General features: G+C 37.2%; 1 protein-coding gene across 10 annotated transcripts in view; it reads left to right on the top strand.

Moving 5' to 3' along the window:
- The window catches only part of DMD (dystrophin), a 1181986-nt gene that overhangs the window by 368239 nt on the left and 796663 nt on the right, over positions 1 to 17084 (top strand). For all 10 annotated transcript variants that reach the window (XM_069032076.1, XM_069032238.1, XM_069031841.1 and 7 more), the window contains 4 exons: positions 2911 to 3003; positions 3920 to 3997; positions 6932 to 7024; positions 14972 to 15144. In XM_069032076.1, the coding sequence (XP_068888177.1) occupies positions 2911 to 3003; positions 3920 to 3997; positions 6932 to 7024; positions 14972 to 15144 (437 nt within the window). The remainder of the gene's footprint in view (positions 1 to 2910; positions 3004 to 3919; positions 3998 to 6931; positions 7025 to 14971; positions 15145 to 17084) is intronic.

The raw sequence follows: 17084 nt of genomic DNA on the forward strand, positions 1-17084 counted from the left end.
GATTTTACTTTTGTTCTACTTCTAGAAAGGAATTCCTGCTTCTGGTGAAAAGTCACTTTGTGGTTTCCATCCAGTATCTTCAGTCCTTCCTCTGTTTTGCACTATCTCTTGTCTCCCCCATCTCTTCCATCATTGTGGTTTTGAAGAAGGACAGTTAACTGAGAACAAACAATTCAGCTTGCAGCTTCTTTGGGAATTTTTTAAATTCAGGTTTTGGATAAGTTTGTAATATAGGGTGAGTAACAAATCAACAGGCATAACAAATGGTGGAGGAGAGTCTTCTGAACATTTTCATACCTCTTAGGTAAAGGGCAGTGGTTTTATGTCACAACCTAAAAAAGCTTTTTAAAAAGGTTATTTTCAGCAGGAATGTATAACAAATGAGTAGACATTTGTTTGGCAAGCCATTGACTAGCCATGTTTGGTTTTTTATAGTTTTCAAAGGTTCGAGTTAACAGGCACTTTCCAATGACACGATAAATTTGCCTGGTGCAACTTTGAGCCCTTTGTATCTCAAGACTTACTGCAGTGCCAATCCAGTGAAGACATTCAATCTGTTTGAGGAAGAGGACATAATTACCCCATTGCCAGAAAAACAGCACCCTTCTTCTGGTTTACAATGATACGTGTAGGGTGCCTTAGTGTATTTTTAGTTGTGATTAATGGAAGGTATACTTCCAAGACCCTAAAAAATCAATGGAACTTTTGGTTTAAGGTTTACTTGTAATACGTTTGTAATTAATATATCCTGTTGTGGATGCTACTGTGCTGTATCTTTGTTTTCTTTCTAAAAGCTTTACCAAAAAAAACCCCCAAAACAACATATTATTTGTTAAGCAGAATTCTTGACTGCCTAGATTGGTTGGAACATAAACATTATGAATAGCTTAAATGCTGCAAAACAGAGGAAAGACAGAGACACAGGCAGTTATGAAGGCTAGTTCTATTTTTCCTGTATGATACAAACCAGTATAATTATATTCCATTGTCAAAGTGTCATTGTGCTCATATTCTCAGAGAGATTCAGTAGCATTATGGGCACAGCTCTTTCATAGTGTTACAGAAGGGCCTATTGATCACTCCAACTTTCTAAAGAATGTGAAAAAGCTCCCTTAAAGTGCATAGATCTTGTGTTTCCCCTCCGCAAAAATGACTTTTGTTCTGCAAGATTAGGGAACAAAATAAGGTCTCTGATTTAGTTGCATGTTTTAATTTTAAATTTGTCCTACAACTGCAGGAATTCTGTACAAGACTTGACTCGCATAATGGCACATGATTTTTCATACCATAGTTTAAAACATTTTTCTAAAACTATTTCTCGTACATGTGAGGCAGGAAATAGAGTTGCTGGGCATTATTACTTAAACAGATAATTCAAGGTGTTGAGCAGCATGAGTAAATCATATCTGAAGCTGTTCAGTACTGGTTTTCAGATATTTTAGTTAATAAAGTGGCAGCATGTGTGTTAAATAAAAATTAGCTTAGTTGGATTGGGTTGTGCATGGTGGGAAAACTGTCTAGAAAACAGTGATTCCCCACTGCTGTAGAAATTTTGTGACGTTGTGGGTTTGTTTGTTCCGTGAAACAGAAACAAGGCCATACCAAAAAACGAAGGGATTGAAAGGAGCTTTTGCCTCAAAAGAGCAGTCAGAGAGAAAGGTCATGGCAGAGTAGCTAATAGCACTGAAGTCGGTGCAGTACTCATTAATATGTATCGATGTGGAAAAATTAGTTTAGCACTGGATACTGTCCCTAATTCGGTCCTCTGTTTAAGTAACCTCCCAAAGGAATTGGTACTTTCTAACAAGATATGTTTTTCATGAAATTCCCAGCTAGCTCTAATGAGTGTTGCAGTGAGTACCAGAACAGCATTGCTGATAGGAAAGCAAATGTTTTCTGTATGATATGGATTCCCAATTTTAAATTGCTCTGTGGTAAATGTGGAAGAGGTGCAATGTAGGTCAGCATAGAGTCAATTCTAGAAAGTTAAAATACAGATACTTCCTCTCAAATCAATCAAAGCATCTGTCAAACTTCAAAAATTAGAAAAAATGTGGATATGTGAAACTATTTTGCACTGCACAAAATAATCACTGCTTTTTATTGTGGTTCTCAACAGCTCTCATACAAAAAAATCTAAAAAATCGTCGGTGCACATAAAACTTGCTCAGTGACTAGACTATAAAAAATTATATGTTTATATTTTTAATATTGCATGCATTAGTCAAAGCATGAGATCAGAAACTTGGTTTGAATTTTAGAAAGAGTGAATCTTTTTAACACTGTCATATGGGGGAAAATACCAAGTATTTCCTTTCAGCTTTCACTGATGCTGAGTACAAAATATGAGTTGTAGTTGTCTGTCAGCCACTTACAGAAGTGAGGCCACGTTCCAGTACAATTCCATGCCCTATTAACATAGATATATTTATGAGATCCTGACTAGAATAAGTCTGACTCATCTCCCTCTGTGTACTTCCAAGTTTCTTTCTGACACATGGAGCACCTACTAGGCACTTAACTTTTATATGACTTCCTGTGTGTTTGGGGTTTTTTTGGTTTGTTTGTTTCCTTGGGGGTTTTTTCCAAATTATTTTTCCTATTTTTTTTCCTTTCTGATTTGCACCTTAATTGCTAAGTCTTCTTTGTTTCCTAGTGTTTCGTTCTGGCTTATTTGTTTGAAATAATGGCATGTACTTGAAGTAAGCATCAATCTCTCTTAAACAGCAAGACCCTGTTTAAGAGATGTATGTGAAAGAATCTTGTGAGTTTAAATGTATTTTCGTCTTTTACTTTTATTTGTGTTATACATTTCATATTTATTCTGACACTGGCTTCTTACAGTTTTCTGGTCTTTTTTAAATTATTATTTTGGCATTGGAACTAAGCAGAGCCATTGTTTCATTTCAGTTTGGAAGACGTTACATTGAAGACCTTTTTAATGATTTTCGAGATGGACGAAGACTTCTGGAGCTCCTGGAATGCCTTACAGGCCAAAAACTTGTATGTGTTTTTTAACTCATTTACTGTGTATTGAAGTCTTAATGTTGTGATAATTGTAGTAGGTGATATTCACTGACTTCTGCCACTGATGAGGACCTGTGGAAACTATTTTTAGGGGTCTAAATAGTTTTCAGTTTCATTTGAAATTGAGGAAACATTGTGACTGAGAGTTGTATTAGACACTAACACTTTGCTAGGCATATACTTGAAATAAAAATATTCTACCTTGTTTTATGCACTTATTAATTGTGGCACAGAGAAACAAAACTGAGGCAGAGTTCACTTAGATACCTAGATTTTAGCTGGAATAGAATTCAATGTGTAGAATTAGAATTTTTTTCTGTTGTCATACATCTGGTGCATCTATTGGAATTGTACTTGTCTGAAAAGAGAGAACTGCTTGCTTTTGTTGACCTGGAAATTCTAAAGTGACACAGTCATACACACTTTTTAATGTCTTCTCTTGTGTTCCTGGTTGGACTTTGTAAATTTGGCATCTTTCCCTGAAACTTTCTCATTAGAAGGCTGGGAGATTGAGAATCAAAATCCAGAGACAATATACTTGTACATAAATATTAAACAAACTGATGCTTATCTGTTTAGTTGCCATAGCAATGTTCCTAAATTGTGCCATGCAGAAGGCAACTAATCATGATAAAAAGAATCTGGAATTATCTAATTTTATATGCATTTCAATGATTCCTTCCCTGAAAAATGTCAAGGTAACAAATTACCTTCTAACTGTGGATCCAGTTTGTTTCACAATTGACTTTATTTCATGTGGAGAAGCTGCATAAGCCCAATGTATGCTAATATGTCAGCAGAAAACTACAGACGTAATATAAGATTTTTGTTACATATGGTGTACTCTAGATTCTGGTTTTGGACAGTCACATTTGGTTTTCTTCCTTTGTAGGCAAAAGAAAAGGGCTCCACAAGAGTTCATGCTCTGAACAATGTCAACAAAGCAATCCACATTTTGCAGAGAAATAATGTAAGTATTCAGCCAGACATGCTCAGAACAGCCTGTAGACAGCACACAAAATGCTTTTTAGGTGTTGAATCAAACACCTTTGCTCTATAGTGTAAAAGTACTGGAGTCAAAGCAGTTTTTATTACTGTGACTTGGATACGTTGTCATTCAGCAGCGGGGTAAAATGTGTTTTAAGGAGTTTAAAATCCTCTTCCAGAAAATTTTGGATAATACATCTATAATGGATGCTTTCTGAAGACAGATCAACCTGCACGATTTTATTCTAATGAGTGGTGTTTAAAATAATTTTTTAAAAGTTAAATACAAGAAGTCATCCCTAGCTGGTTACAAGATACTGCCTATCAAAATACTCACAATCTCTGAAAATTATGAAGTCTGAAAACCTGAGGCTTTTCCTACAATAATTTTTTTTGGTTAAGTTTCAAAGGCATCTGTCCCTCATGATTCAAAACACTAATCATATCAATATCACTTTCAATTCTACTTTGTAAAGATTGATTTTTCAAGCCAGTATTCTGTGCATCATTCTCATATTATCTTCCTTATGCAGGCATTCTGATGGACCCATAATTTTAGCAGACATTTCCTCTGGCCAACTAATTTTATCATAACAATCCTCAAGAATAAATTCAAATAAACTATAACACTTGCTTAAACTTAACAGTAAGAGGTGTCAGAACAAAGATAATGTATTCTGTGCTATGTATTATATTGGATTTCTTGATAGCTGCAGGAGGTCACTAATGCTTGAGTTCAAGCGCTGAATAAAGTTATTGATTTTATGAATCTAAGGTAATCCATCTAAAGATTTGTACATAAATGAAAGTGACCTTGTAAGACTGACGTAAAGACCTCCTGCTTGATTTTTCTTTTTATTTAATGGAATTTAATGTAAAAATAGAGACGAAAAAGCTTTTAATTGTTGGAAATCTGCAACATTTGACATTATTGGAGAAAAAAATAATCAATACATTATTTCACATTACACAAGAAGATTTTGATTGCATACCTGGTTACAAATGATCATAGAAAATGTTTTTTGAAGTATTTAATACCTATCAGCTAAATCCACTGGTGTGCTTTTCCATTCAGTTTCCAGAACATAATAGTCCCTTTCAAATCTGGGAAGAAAACAGAGAGTATTGCAATTTTAGATGATAGAAGAAAAAACATTGTTTTAGAATGGGAAGTGGTCATCCAGTGGCCATCATACTCATGTAATGAAAACCTTGTAAACTGTATAAAAATTAGGATAGTGTATGTAAAGATATGCTGTATCTTGTCAATATGAATTAGAAAGACCTGCCTCTGAAACAGTTTCCTTAACCTTCAATAATTTGATGAGTCATTTCTGTGGGACTTCAGGAATGCAAAATCAGTGGTTCTAAAGTGAACTAAAGCCTGTTAGTAGTCTAGATTTTTCTGCTGGTGTGTTCCATTTTTGCTGTGAGGTTCTGTAGTCCTCTGGGTGGTAGCATTGAAAGAATGCTGCTGCTTCCGGTCAATCTGTTTCAGTTTTTTTTGTTCCCATAGAAAAGTGAGAGTGTTGAGGGGGGAGCATGGGGGATGTGAGGAGTGGGGGATTGCCTCAAACCATGCTTAGACCTCCCTGTGGCAAACTGGGCAATGTTCTTCTGCTTCAGTAAAACAGATATGGTCCCTGTGTATTCAGGCTTCCACTTGCAAAAATGGATGGAGGATTTACTTGTAGAATATGCAGGCAATGCCCATATAAACTTTGTAGGGTGTCCCTTCCTGCATGGAACTCCATTTTAAATTTAGCATATAAAGGCTAAGTTCCATTTGGGAAATGTTCCAGGACATTGTTGGTTAGAATAAATTGCCAGTCTCATATGCTTTTAGTACAAAATGTGGAATTTTTAAAGAGAGGAGCTCTTTGAGAGTTTTAAAGTTCTTGATAAAATATCTAATTTCTGGTTTGTAAAAATGACCTATACATCGATGCATTAAAAAAAAACAAAACAAAGATGAAAACAAAGCAGCCTGTTTTGAGCATGTAAAACTTCAGTCAGTTTGCAGATAACTTCAAATAACTTCACAAGTACAGTAGAGATGTGCAGAATGTAGTTTGTGAGGGAATGGGGTACTTTGCCATAAAAAAACCCCATCAGTTCCACCATGAAAACTTGCATCTATGGAACAGCGATGATGCCAATTTTAGAGTCATAGTCCTATCCAAATATGCAGGACAGCTTATAGTCTTGCACTCATAACCCTGAGTTTGGCTTCCTTATTCAGATAGCATAAAAAAAGGGGGGGGGGGGGGGGGGGGGTGATGTGTCATTTCACATGGGGAGGAAAGAATATTCCAGGGTGTTGAATACTGATGCATTATGAAATTGCAAATTCATGAGATAATTATGGAAAACAACATTACTGGATGAACTATTGTTGAAAAGACTTGCTTGGATCAAAATCACTGCTTTATCGGTATGCCAGAACACATCCTGTGTATTTCCTTATACATTATAGAATTTAATTAAGGAAAAATCAATTCTATTTTAATCTAAATATGTAATGCCTTGGGTTTGTAGGTTCTTACAGTGTCTAGAGGTGTGTGTGTTACTTCCAGAAAATTATATTATATAAGGTAGTATAAAGCAGAGTGCAGGAGTTTTTCTGTCTGTGTGACTTGTAATTGTAGAAGCTTAATATAAAAGGTATTTGAGTTAATACAACTATTACTTTAAATTTTATGTTTCACAACATGCTATAACTGGAATAATTGGGACTCCAGATCACTGCTGGTTTTTTTTCCAGAACATTAATTGTGCCATTTATAAAATGTGAGTTTTATGTTTATGGAACAACAGAAAGCAAATGGGAGATTTACCTTAGCCTATGCCTTCATCTCCCTCCAATCTCTTATGCTTGTTATTAATCTTTTACAATTATTTTTTGTTCCTGTGATAGGTTGATTTGGTAAATATAGGGAGCTCAGACATTGTGGATGGAAATCATAAGCTGACCCTTGGTTTGATCTGGAATATAATCCTCCACTGGCAGGTGAGTGGCACTGCTCCTTACTTTCCATGAAATACCTTTATTCCAGTGATCTTTTCCCCATTATTATCCAGCAACAACCTAGAAAGTAAACATAGGCATTCCAATGTGGTAAATCAGAAAGTGTTATGGCAGCCTGCATACATATTAACAAAAAATATTGAAAATATTAAGCAGATAAAATAGTCTACAGGATTAGCAGAAACTTTTTTGACTGTAATATCACAGTCAGATATTGTAAGATGATTATATATAACAATTATCCTAACAAAAATGGATGGACAAAGCCAATGTGGATACATAGATCTCATAGTCACTTTTCTTTCTATTATCTTAGAAAGAGTGACTTTTAGATTTTAATGAAATAATCACATTTGTTGCTTTTTGCTGCTGACCCATCCTGCCAAGAATTATTTTTAGAACACTAAAAAGCTGCTAGACTGACTATTTATTGAAGCGGATGTGGCTCATTTATCTTCCTTTCTCTTTAGAGAGAAAGGGGGGTTTGTGGTATGGATCTCATAAAAACCAGCATGGTAGATGAGGACACTTAACTACACAAATTCTGAGATAGCAGTAAAATCAAAATTCAAAAAGATCTAGCATCTAGATGCTCTGAATCCATGTGTTTGTATGAATCTGGGCTAGGAGTCTGTCCATTAGTGTTGACTGTGTTCCTCAAGCAATAGTCCAGGAGTTTTTCATAGAATAACAAGAAAAGGTGGTAGGAAGCAAAGCTTAAAAGTCTTTAAAATCTAAACAGTCCTACCAAAAATCAGATACATATCATTCATCCAAGGAGGGAATATTTTTTTTCTAATTTTACAGGACAACAGCAACAGAGAAAAGCTGCAAATAATTAACTCACTTCTTCCTTTGCCTCCTGTTTCAGTATTCCTAGTCTAGTTGCATAAAATTTTTCCTAATTACTTATTAAGAGCAGATGGAATATGATACCTAGCTATGCAACTTTTACCAATAATCCTTGAATCACTGTGTTTTAACTTGTGTAAATTATGGACTGAGATGAGTATTCGTGTTCAAATTAATATTTTGTTTCCTTCATATTTTATCTTGAAGCAAAGTGTTAAAGGTGTGCTTTAGTACTAGCTGTGTACTTACTGATTTCTTTTCAATTTTTCCCATCATTCCTCTTACCATGCACTTGCACAGACACATGGAAGACAGAGGTTCTAGTGCAGCCTGACACATGGAAGACAGAGGTTCTAGTGCAGCCTGATGAGATTTTTGACAGCAGACATGTCAAAAACAAAAACCCCTTTGTTTTCAGTGCAAAAGTGATTTGTTTCAAGCTTCATCTTAAGCCTAGTGATAACTGTGATGGCAGCCGTGATGGTACCCATGGCTTCAGCTTGAATTACCCATGGCTGAGAAGTCCAAGGATCACATTTACAAAGCAGTGTTTTATAGTGTGACTCTGTCAGCATAGTCATAATGATTCAGTCCATGTTTAGTCTATACTTGGAGTTCTGTGATGCCTTAAAGATCTAGAAATGAAACAACACCCTTTGGAGACAATATTCATGTAGGAGGTAATATAAAAGCTGGTCTTTAACTGGAGACCTCCAGGGGCAAGTATGGAAAAATGCCCACCCCACAAAGGGTGAATACAGTTTTATAAGTTTAGCAAATTAGCATAATTGGCAGGAATTCCCAATTAGAAGGACAAGTAACAAAATTATTCCCCCCCTTGGTTCCAGCCTTTTCCAGAGCCCTATCTCCCCCTCTGCCTTTAGGTACTAGCTAAACTTTGTTTATGGGAAAACAAATGTTTATGTCTAAAGATGTTGTTTTAACCTTGGTTCCCAGAGGATTTAAGAGGCCCCAGACTGGGGCCTTTGGGAATGTATTTTGTCTTTCTGTCTAACAGAGAAGGTGAAATGCTAGCTATGAATCTATGTACTTACACAATAATAGGCTACAGAGGTACAAATATATAAGAATATATAGAAGTAAAAAGGCAAAAATCAGTTTGGCATCCCTGTGTTTCAGTTTGTTCTAGTTGTGAACTACTGAAAGTGATCTGCATCTTCTGGACTTCTCTTTTTATTCAAATTTTTGTAAATAAGATTCTAATTTGGCTAGAATTCAATTTTAGGTTTTTTTCTAAAGAGTAGCTAAAACCTGATTGGCAACAAGAAGACATTATTAAATAATAATCCTGTTGCTGTTGCTTAATGATGAATAATTTTAAAAAAAATAATGTAATAACAGATTTATATTTGGGCTTTTCTCCTTAAAAAAAGGAAGAGAAGCCACACTCGGGAGCCATTCATTTGCTGCCTATTTCCCTCAAAGTATTGGAAGCGTTCAAAGTAAATTTGCTTATTTACAGCTCTGTGGAGAAAGTCTTTGTTATTTCCCAGATTTTCTTTCAAGTTTTGAAGTTAATTGCGTGATCTGGAATATGTTTGTGATTGTTCTGCCATGTTTTTAGGCAGATACAATCTTACATGCTGACAGAACTGATGGTGAAACACGGCTCTAAATTTCTTAAGAAATTCTTCTTCCTGTTGGTTCCAGTTTGCCTATCACAGATTGTCCCTGGCAAGAAGCAGCTGGAAACATGATAAGTTGTTCATACAGTGTCAGGGCCACCAAACTTTACTTCTGGTTGCCTACAGCTGGGTAAAATACCAAGACTACTATATTTATTTGTAGTCTGGGAAAAGGCCTGAAAACAAATAAATAGGACTACAGAGGGTGCTTGATTTAGTGCATGCTTGTGTAGTTTGTGTTTGTTGCCGCCATCCTGCTTTTGCAGATCCTGAGAAGAGTCACTTAGAGGAATTTTATCTGTCTACATCTAAAACAAAAAACAACAACAACAAGAAAATATATGAGATTATTGTTTGTGTGGACACTTGTGTTGTTGTAGGTGAACAGGCAAGAAGCTTTTCCAATTTCACATCCTGCAGCCAGGACCACATAAAGATACACCTGTATTTATATATGACAACATGATGGTCTCTTACAAAAATGTTAATCTCTTCGTGTAAAAGTAATAGAAAAAAAGAGATGGTAGAAGAAAGGTGCATGAAAGGAATAATGTCAGTACCAATCCAAATGGGTATCAGCAGTCCCATTGAGGAGAGGCAGCGGCAGAGGTGGTGGAGGCACTGCAGCAGACAGGATTTGACACAGTGTTGCCACTCTCATCCCTGCGCAGTGGAAATATCATGGCTTTCTGCATCCCCTGAGGTGATTGTGCTCTTTCTTATCTAGCCTGTTTTTTCAGATTATTGTTAAAAGTTTCCCTGAAACTGAACCATCATACTGAGTTGAGCACCTGCTGCCAAAGCTCTTTATGGTACTAAATCCATCAGACTCTATTTCTTTGAAGCTGCTGCCCTCTTTCTCTCAGCTCTGTGATCCCAGCCTCACTGCAGCGTAAACATTTAAGTAAAAACAGAGCAAAACTGTTAATTTATGAACTGCTATATTTTACAAACTCTCTTAAGAGTTTTCTCTTAAAACATTCTGTAAGGCAGTGTATAAATTGTTTTGTTATGTTTTTAAGAGTGAACTTATTTTCATGTGAAGCCTGAAAGAAACCCTGTAGCAAAAATTTTTGGCCCAAATCTTGACTCTCTCTGGGAAAAATCACAAAAGAATGCATATATACAAAAGGAAAATATTTCAGAGGGGAGCATTTCAGCAGCCTGTCAGCCTCATTTGGAGACTAATTAAAAACATCAGGGTTTTTGTGCACATCAGTATTTTAATACAAACTACCATTTCACTTGGATTTTCAATTATAGAAATGAAACGCTTCTGTCAATCCACCTTGAATCAATGGACAAAGAATATCCTTTACTTTGATAGGTGTCTTGAATATCTATGAAAATGTCCTTAAAAGTGTTCTTTCAAATGTACTTGGAAAGAGTTTAATGGTTCTAGCTATAAAAATGTAATATATGCAGTCAGAATACCTTAAATATAGCAAGTAAAAAATGTTAAGTTATTCTGTCAGGGAGATGTAAGGTTCCTCTTTTATTAAGAAAAATGAAAAGTTCTTGCTTTGAGAATGGTTTTCTTTTTAGATTATCTTCTTCCCTCCCTCTATTCTAGTGTCTGGCATCCTGAAGCCAAGTGCCAATCTTACAAAATGTTACATGCTTGAGTGTTGGTTTTAGGTGAAAGAGATGTAGTTTGAGCCTGAGATCATGCTGTGTTCCTTGTCATCTTACACACACAGCAACACATGCCCAGATTCCAGGACATGGTCATGCAGTGAGAAGATCAAAGGTTCACTGCTGCTGTGAGCCAGGGCTGGCTGTGCTACTTTTGGCCACTTTCTTCATGTGGTGACAAGAATAGCGGCGCTCCCATTCTGTCCACAGATCTCCTTTTGGCAGCCTGGCATTTCAGAAACCATCTTGGTGATGTCTGTGTTGTCCTTTCCCTCCCTTCTATCAAAATCTAATCTTTTCCTTTTGCCATATATGTGTCCATTCCCCAGGAAGAGCAAGTATATCTGTTCTGTGGAAGTCAGAGTTTCCTGCACCTGAAAGCTTTGTGTCCTGCCAGGATACACTGCATTAGAAGGAGAGGTAACACAGAAATGAGTATCAGAGGTCAACTCATCACCTGACAGCATGAGGCAGAGACACTTTGAAATAGCTGTAGTTTTTGAGCCTGGATGCAAAGGGAGTTTGTCTACCTAAAAGCTCTTCAGGCTGACATGAACACATCTCTATGTGCCACTTTCCCAGCAGTACATCTTAACAAAGCAGCCTTCAGAAAGCTTCTGTCTCGCCAAATGTCAGCCAGCACTTCTGTGCTCAGGCACAGACCTTTCCTCAGGACCCAGGCATCCTGCAGACAGCGTGGTGCTGTGCCTGCAGTGGCGTGGCATGGTGCTGCCAAGGTTCCAGGTGGGGTGGGATGACAATGCCCCTCAGAACACGCAGGAGGACAAGGTGGCTCCAGTTGTAGAAGTGGAGTTATCCACCAATTCTCATTGAAGAGGAAGAGGCCTCAGCATTCATGATGAGATCAGACCCTTTTACTCTGTGATTTTAAATATCTGACTTTCCCTAGGAGGTAGCAAAAAAAAAATCTTAAATTTAACAGTCTTTACTGTTGCAAAGAAATGCAGGAAAAAGAGAGTAAAACTTTATCTATTGTAAGCATATTTAATTCAACAAGGTGAGATTGAAAGTGTTTTGTATTCATTTACTGAAAAGCAAAAATAAATGCTGGGTTTGGATTCATCTCTTTAGATCTGAAGGAAAGCGATGGCCTGGATTCTTCTGAATAATTGTCTTCCTGATAGCCCATTTTTTTAAAATTTTGTCTAATCTTCTCTGTTCATAGACATAGCTCCTTTCTCTTTGATATCAGCTCAAACACATAATCGTTTATGTATGTTGTGAACCTTTATATTTCTAAATATGGTGTTCCTGCATTCATTCAGCTATCCTTTAATGCAAATGTGTCTTGCATTTTTCTAAAGTTACAGTTTGCTTATAATATTCAGGAAAATCTTCATTTGTAAATATAAGCATGTGATAAAACCCAAAATGAACAATGAAACCTTACTTTGGACAGGTCTTTTTAATTATAACTTCAGTATTTTCTAGCCTTTCATATTGTTTAAGTTTGGTGCAATAGATGCTAATTCCAAAAATTTTCTTTTTAGCATCCAGATTAATGAAAACACCAGGATTTTATATTTTTATAGTAGTGAAGGGGTCTTTTGCCTGGGAATACAGAGACCAAATCTCAGCTTCTTGCTACATTATATATATCTACTTTGGCACCTCTCAATAATGAAGACAATAAGAATATTGACAAGAAACACCCACTCAGACATATAAAGAAAAAATAAAGACTGTATTTCCTAATTTTCTTACACTTTATTTTCTGTCTCCTGACAGAAATGGAGGCAACTATAAAAAGTTTCTATTCTTATCTGACAGAATTTATATTGATTTTCATTTGTACAAATTACAGTCTAAGACTAAAGTCAGGAACATATCCCATGAAATCTAGTGAGCATAAATTTCTCCTCCCACCTTAGAAACTCATAACATGTAAAGTAAAGTTTATACCTGTTTGGGTTTGAGATAAATTAGGAGGAAACATCCTGAGATGAACGTGTCCTCTAATGGAAGGCAGATTTCGGCAGCCCCTCCCCCACAAGTACAAAAGGAATTTCTTGGGGGAAAGTGAAAAAAAACCCTGTTTATTTAACAAGCAAGGTGCACACAGGCACAAAGGAGAAAAAAAAAAAAGGAAAATTGTTAGATAATAAACCTTCTCGTTGTGGAGAAAGAAGGGGGACTTTTAGAGTCCTTCTCGGCTTCTCCCAAGGTCCTCCCGAGCCAGGGTGCGGCGCCCCAGAACTTCCCGTCTGGCCGCGGCGTGGGGCTCCTGGCGAGGTTCTGGTGTTTCGGACTGGAACAAAGCTGAACAGTTCCAGAAGAAGAAGAAGCCACAGTCCCAGGAGAAACTTCTTGCCTCAGCTAACAGGCTGGCTAAAAGCAGGAAGGTGCTCCCTTGCCTCTGCAGTGGTGGGAACATGGGGAAGTGTGTGTGAGTCCATGAACACAAACTGCGCTGAAGAATTCACCTGGCTTCTCTCCCCTCTCTCCTGGACACAGCTTAAAGCTGTGGGACCCATTTCTGGGCACAAAGCAGATGATAGGGAAATACAATATTATCATAAAATCACCCCAGGACAATACATAAGTCACAAAAGGAAAATTAAAGGCACTGATACTTTGGGCATCTGAGATGCAAACCCAAGATATTATTTCAGAAATTCATACCTTCACAGAGTCAAATGATTAAATTAATTACTGTGAAACTAGTGAGCAACTTACCATACCCAACAGTAAAAGGTTATTTCTGTTTTTTCTACAATATCACGGTAATTAATTTTTGTTGTTGTTGTTGACTGTTCTTTGAGATTACAGCTTCTGCATATTATCTTACAATTTTTACAGTTTTAAAGTGGTCCACCCTTTATCATAAAGTAGCATCTGCCCTCAATGTTATTCTTTGACTGACTGATACTGGCTGCAATTCAAGGGGAAAATGATAATGGAATGCAATATTCCCTAAGTGAATAAGAAGCAATAAGCAACTTTATAGTTAAATTATATCATAGGGAATATTTTAAAAGAACTGTTATTCTAAAAGATATATGGAGAAAGCAATGATTTAAAAGGTGTTACTGTACAGGTAAATAATTCTTAATAGAAGTTTTATGTGCTCCTTCACTAGTAAAGAAATTGATTGGAAATAAAAAATCTACTGCATTATGTCAAACTCCAGGATAATATTTATAAAAGCTTTAGGCTTTTTGTAAAATAATTACTGTAGATTGGTAAACTCTTGCTAGTGAAAAGGAATATTAACTTCATTAAACCAATAAAATTGAAACATATACAATACTCTTTTAATGCATGCAATGAAATTGACTTTTCATCCATTTTGCCTGTATGCAAATATAGTTTGCACCTTTAAGTCAGAAACATTAGCTACTGTGCACTGAGCACATTTATTTTGCCTCAGTACTATTTCAACTCCGTCAATGAGAGAAGAATGCTTTTCATTATTTTATCAACTTTTGCTGTAATGTATCATATTAGCTAAGGATATATTTCCAGATCGAAGAAAACCACAAGGAGAAATAATTTGAATGAACTCGCTTCCCACAAGTGGGTTAACAGATGTGTCTTCTCTGTCTCTGCTTCACCTGTGGCACAGGGAGGAATGCATTCAGTGCATGTCAATAGCTGTCTTTAAGCATTCAGAATTGATTGCTGTCATTACATTGTGAAAACAAATGTGTTCTTTAATTACTTAGGTGTTTTTTAAGGTTGTAATCTAGGCAACTGAAGGTTTTTCATGTCAAGAAAAGAAATAGTCAGCTTTTAATAAGTTCAATCATCGATCAAATTCTGTCTTTTATTGCAGGTCAAAGATGTAATGAAAAACATCATGGCTGGACTGCAGCAGACAAACAGTGAGATGATTCTGCTGAGCTGGGTCCGTCAATCGACTCGCAATTATCCACAGGTCAACGTTACCAATTTCACCACTAGCTGGTCTGATGGATTGGCTTTCAACGCACTCCTCCACAGCCACAGGTAGGAAAAGTAGCTTTTCACTGTTTCAGTAAGCTTGTGACAGATGGCTGTAAGAGGGCTTGAGGATGGTGTATCTTTTATGCACAGGGTTTAGCTGCTTCGTCTGTGGGTGTTTCAGCATTCTTTTAAATGACTGACTGTTTGCTTTGACCTGGGTGCTGCGTTTTGCATCATACTAAATCCTCTCATGGAGGGAGAGCTTTTCACAGCACAACCAAATATACAGAGCTCAGATCCTTTTCTGGAATTTTAGTGTGCGTACCAAGTAGATAGTCTCAAGGAGTATAGGCTTGCAAGCTTTTGTGAAGAGCGAGGAGCAGATCCAAAACTAAGCCTTTGAGGTTGTCCTGGGGGGAGAAGGAGATTTTCCTGTGTTAGACTTAGAGGGGGCAAATGTGGTGTTTGTTGAAAGCCTCTCTCAGCTGCTGAATTGAAAGTATGGATTTGCCTCACAAGGACACAGCTGGAGAAGGTAGCCTTTGTTTTCAAAATCTTTCATGTTATTCCACCAGCTGATTTGAGTTCTTAGCCTCTCTCACAAGTTGCCTTCTTCTAGTCTATGCTGTATAAAACTCTACCTCTAGAGATTCAGAGTTCTTTGGGGATTCTGTGTATGTGGCTTAAGGAAGATGTGCTAGTCAGTCTACCTAAAAGGCCCAGTTCTTGCCACTGCTGCTTTTAAAGAAGTGTTGCTTTTTCCAATGTGATAAGCCTTCCAACCTCTCTTCTCCTACTACTATACTTCTCTCTTAAAGGGGACTATCCTGCAAGATGGCTCACTGCTCAAATTATTAGGGAGTTGAACTTTCTAACAGTGTAGTGGTTTAAACACCATTCAGAAATCAAACCCTACATAAGCCACTCCCTCCCCTCTTCTTCCTCTGGCAAGGGAAGAACAAAAGCAGAGATTTCGGTTTGGGATCACAATTTATTGAAAGGCAGTAGTAAGGGAATAAGAAATGCACAGCAACAACAGCCATATTAACAACAAAATTATACAGAAAGAGCAGGTGTTTTTTCTCACAAAAAGATGGTTACCCCTTGACTTAGTTCCACGTGGCAGCCAGGACAAGAAGATGATAGATGCTCCCTGCAGGTGATGTCCATGTGGCTTTCCGAGAAAAAGACAAGATGGTGACTGTTCCCACATGCTGCTCCTTGTGGCAGATGGGAACAAAGGCGAGATGGTGAGGGGGGATCTCAAATCCCAAGACAATGGGAAACACTGACAAACAACCCCGCTGTGTGGGGATCATCGTAGAACAGGTTTCGAGCCTGCCAACCATGTTCCATCCAGGGAGCAGCAACTGTATTTTTCCCTAAAATTTCCATACCTCTGTAAGCTCTGTTAGAATGTGAATGTAACTTCTCAGTTTCCTCTGATTTTACCCCCAGTCATCTTTCCACAGCATCTTTCCACCTAGAGACAATATCAGACTTCCTGTTTCCTCATTAGAGTATCTGATACTCAGATATTTAGATGGCGTGCTCTGCAGGACCACAGAATATCTGATGTCTGAAATCAGTAATCAGAAGTTCCTCTTTGTCCTTCTCTGTGGGAATATCTTCAGAAGTCTGAACAGAGGAACTTATTCAGGATCAGTTCCTGGCTGGGGTGTGCAGTTGCCAGTAAACCACACTGGGATTGTCTAGACAAATCTCTGTGTTGTGTGTCAGACTTTATGCACTGCTGTGTTCAGTTCAGTGCAAAGTTCACCAGATGAACATTCATTTCCTGCTTACTGGAATTTATGTGCTTTATTCAGGTTTTGTAATTCAGGGCTGAAAAACTTAAGCCTGCTTTTACTCTTCTTCTGTCTGCTGCCATAAATCTTGCATAGCTTTCTGCACAGTGAGCCTATTTTCAATAGAAGTGAAGAATTGCTCCACAGAAGTCTTGTCTCTTGCCCAGTACTTACTGCACTTATCTGGGAAATGGC

Source organism: Aphelocoma coerulescens, chromosome 1 (genome assembly GCF_041296385.1).
Source record: "Aphelocoma coerulescens isolate FSJ_1873_10779 chromosome 1, UR_Acoe_1.0, whole genome shotgun sequence".
NCBI lineage: Eukaryota > Metazoa > Chordata > Aves > Passeriformes > Corvidae > Aphelocoma > Aphelocoma coerulescens.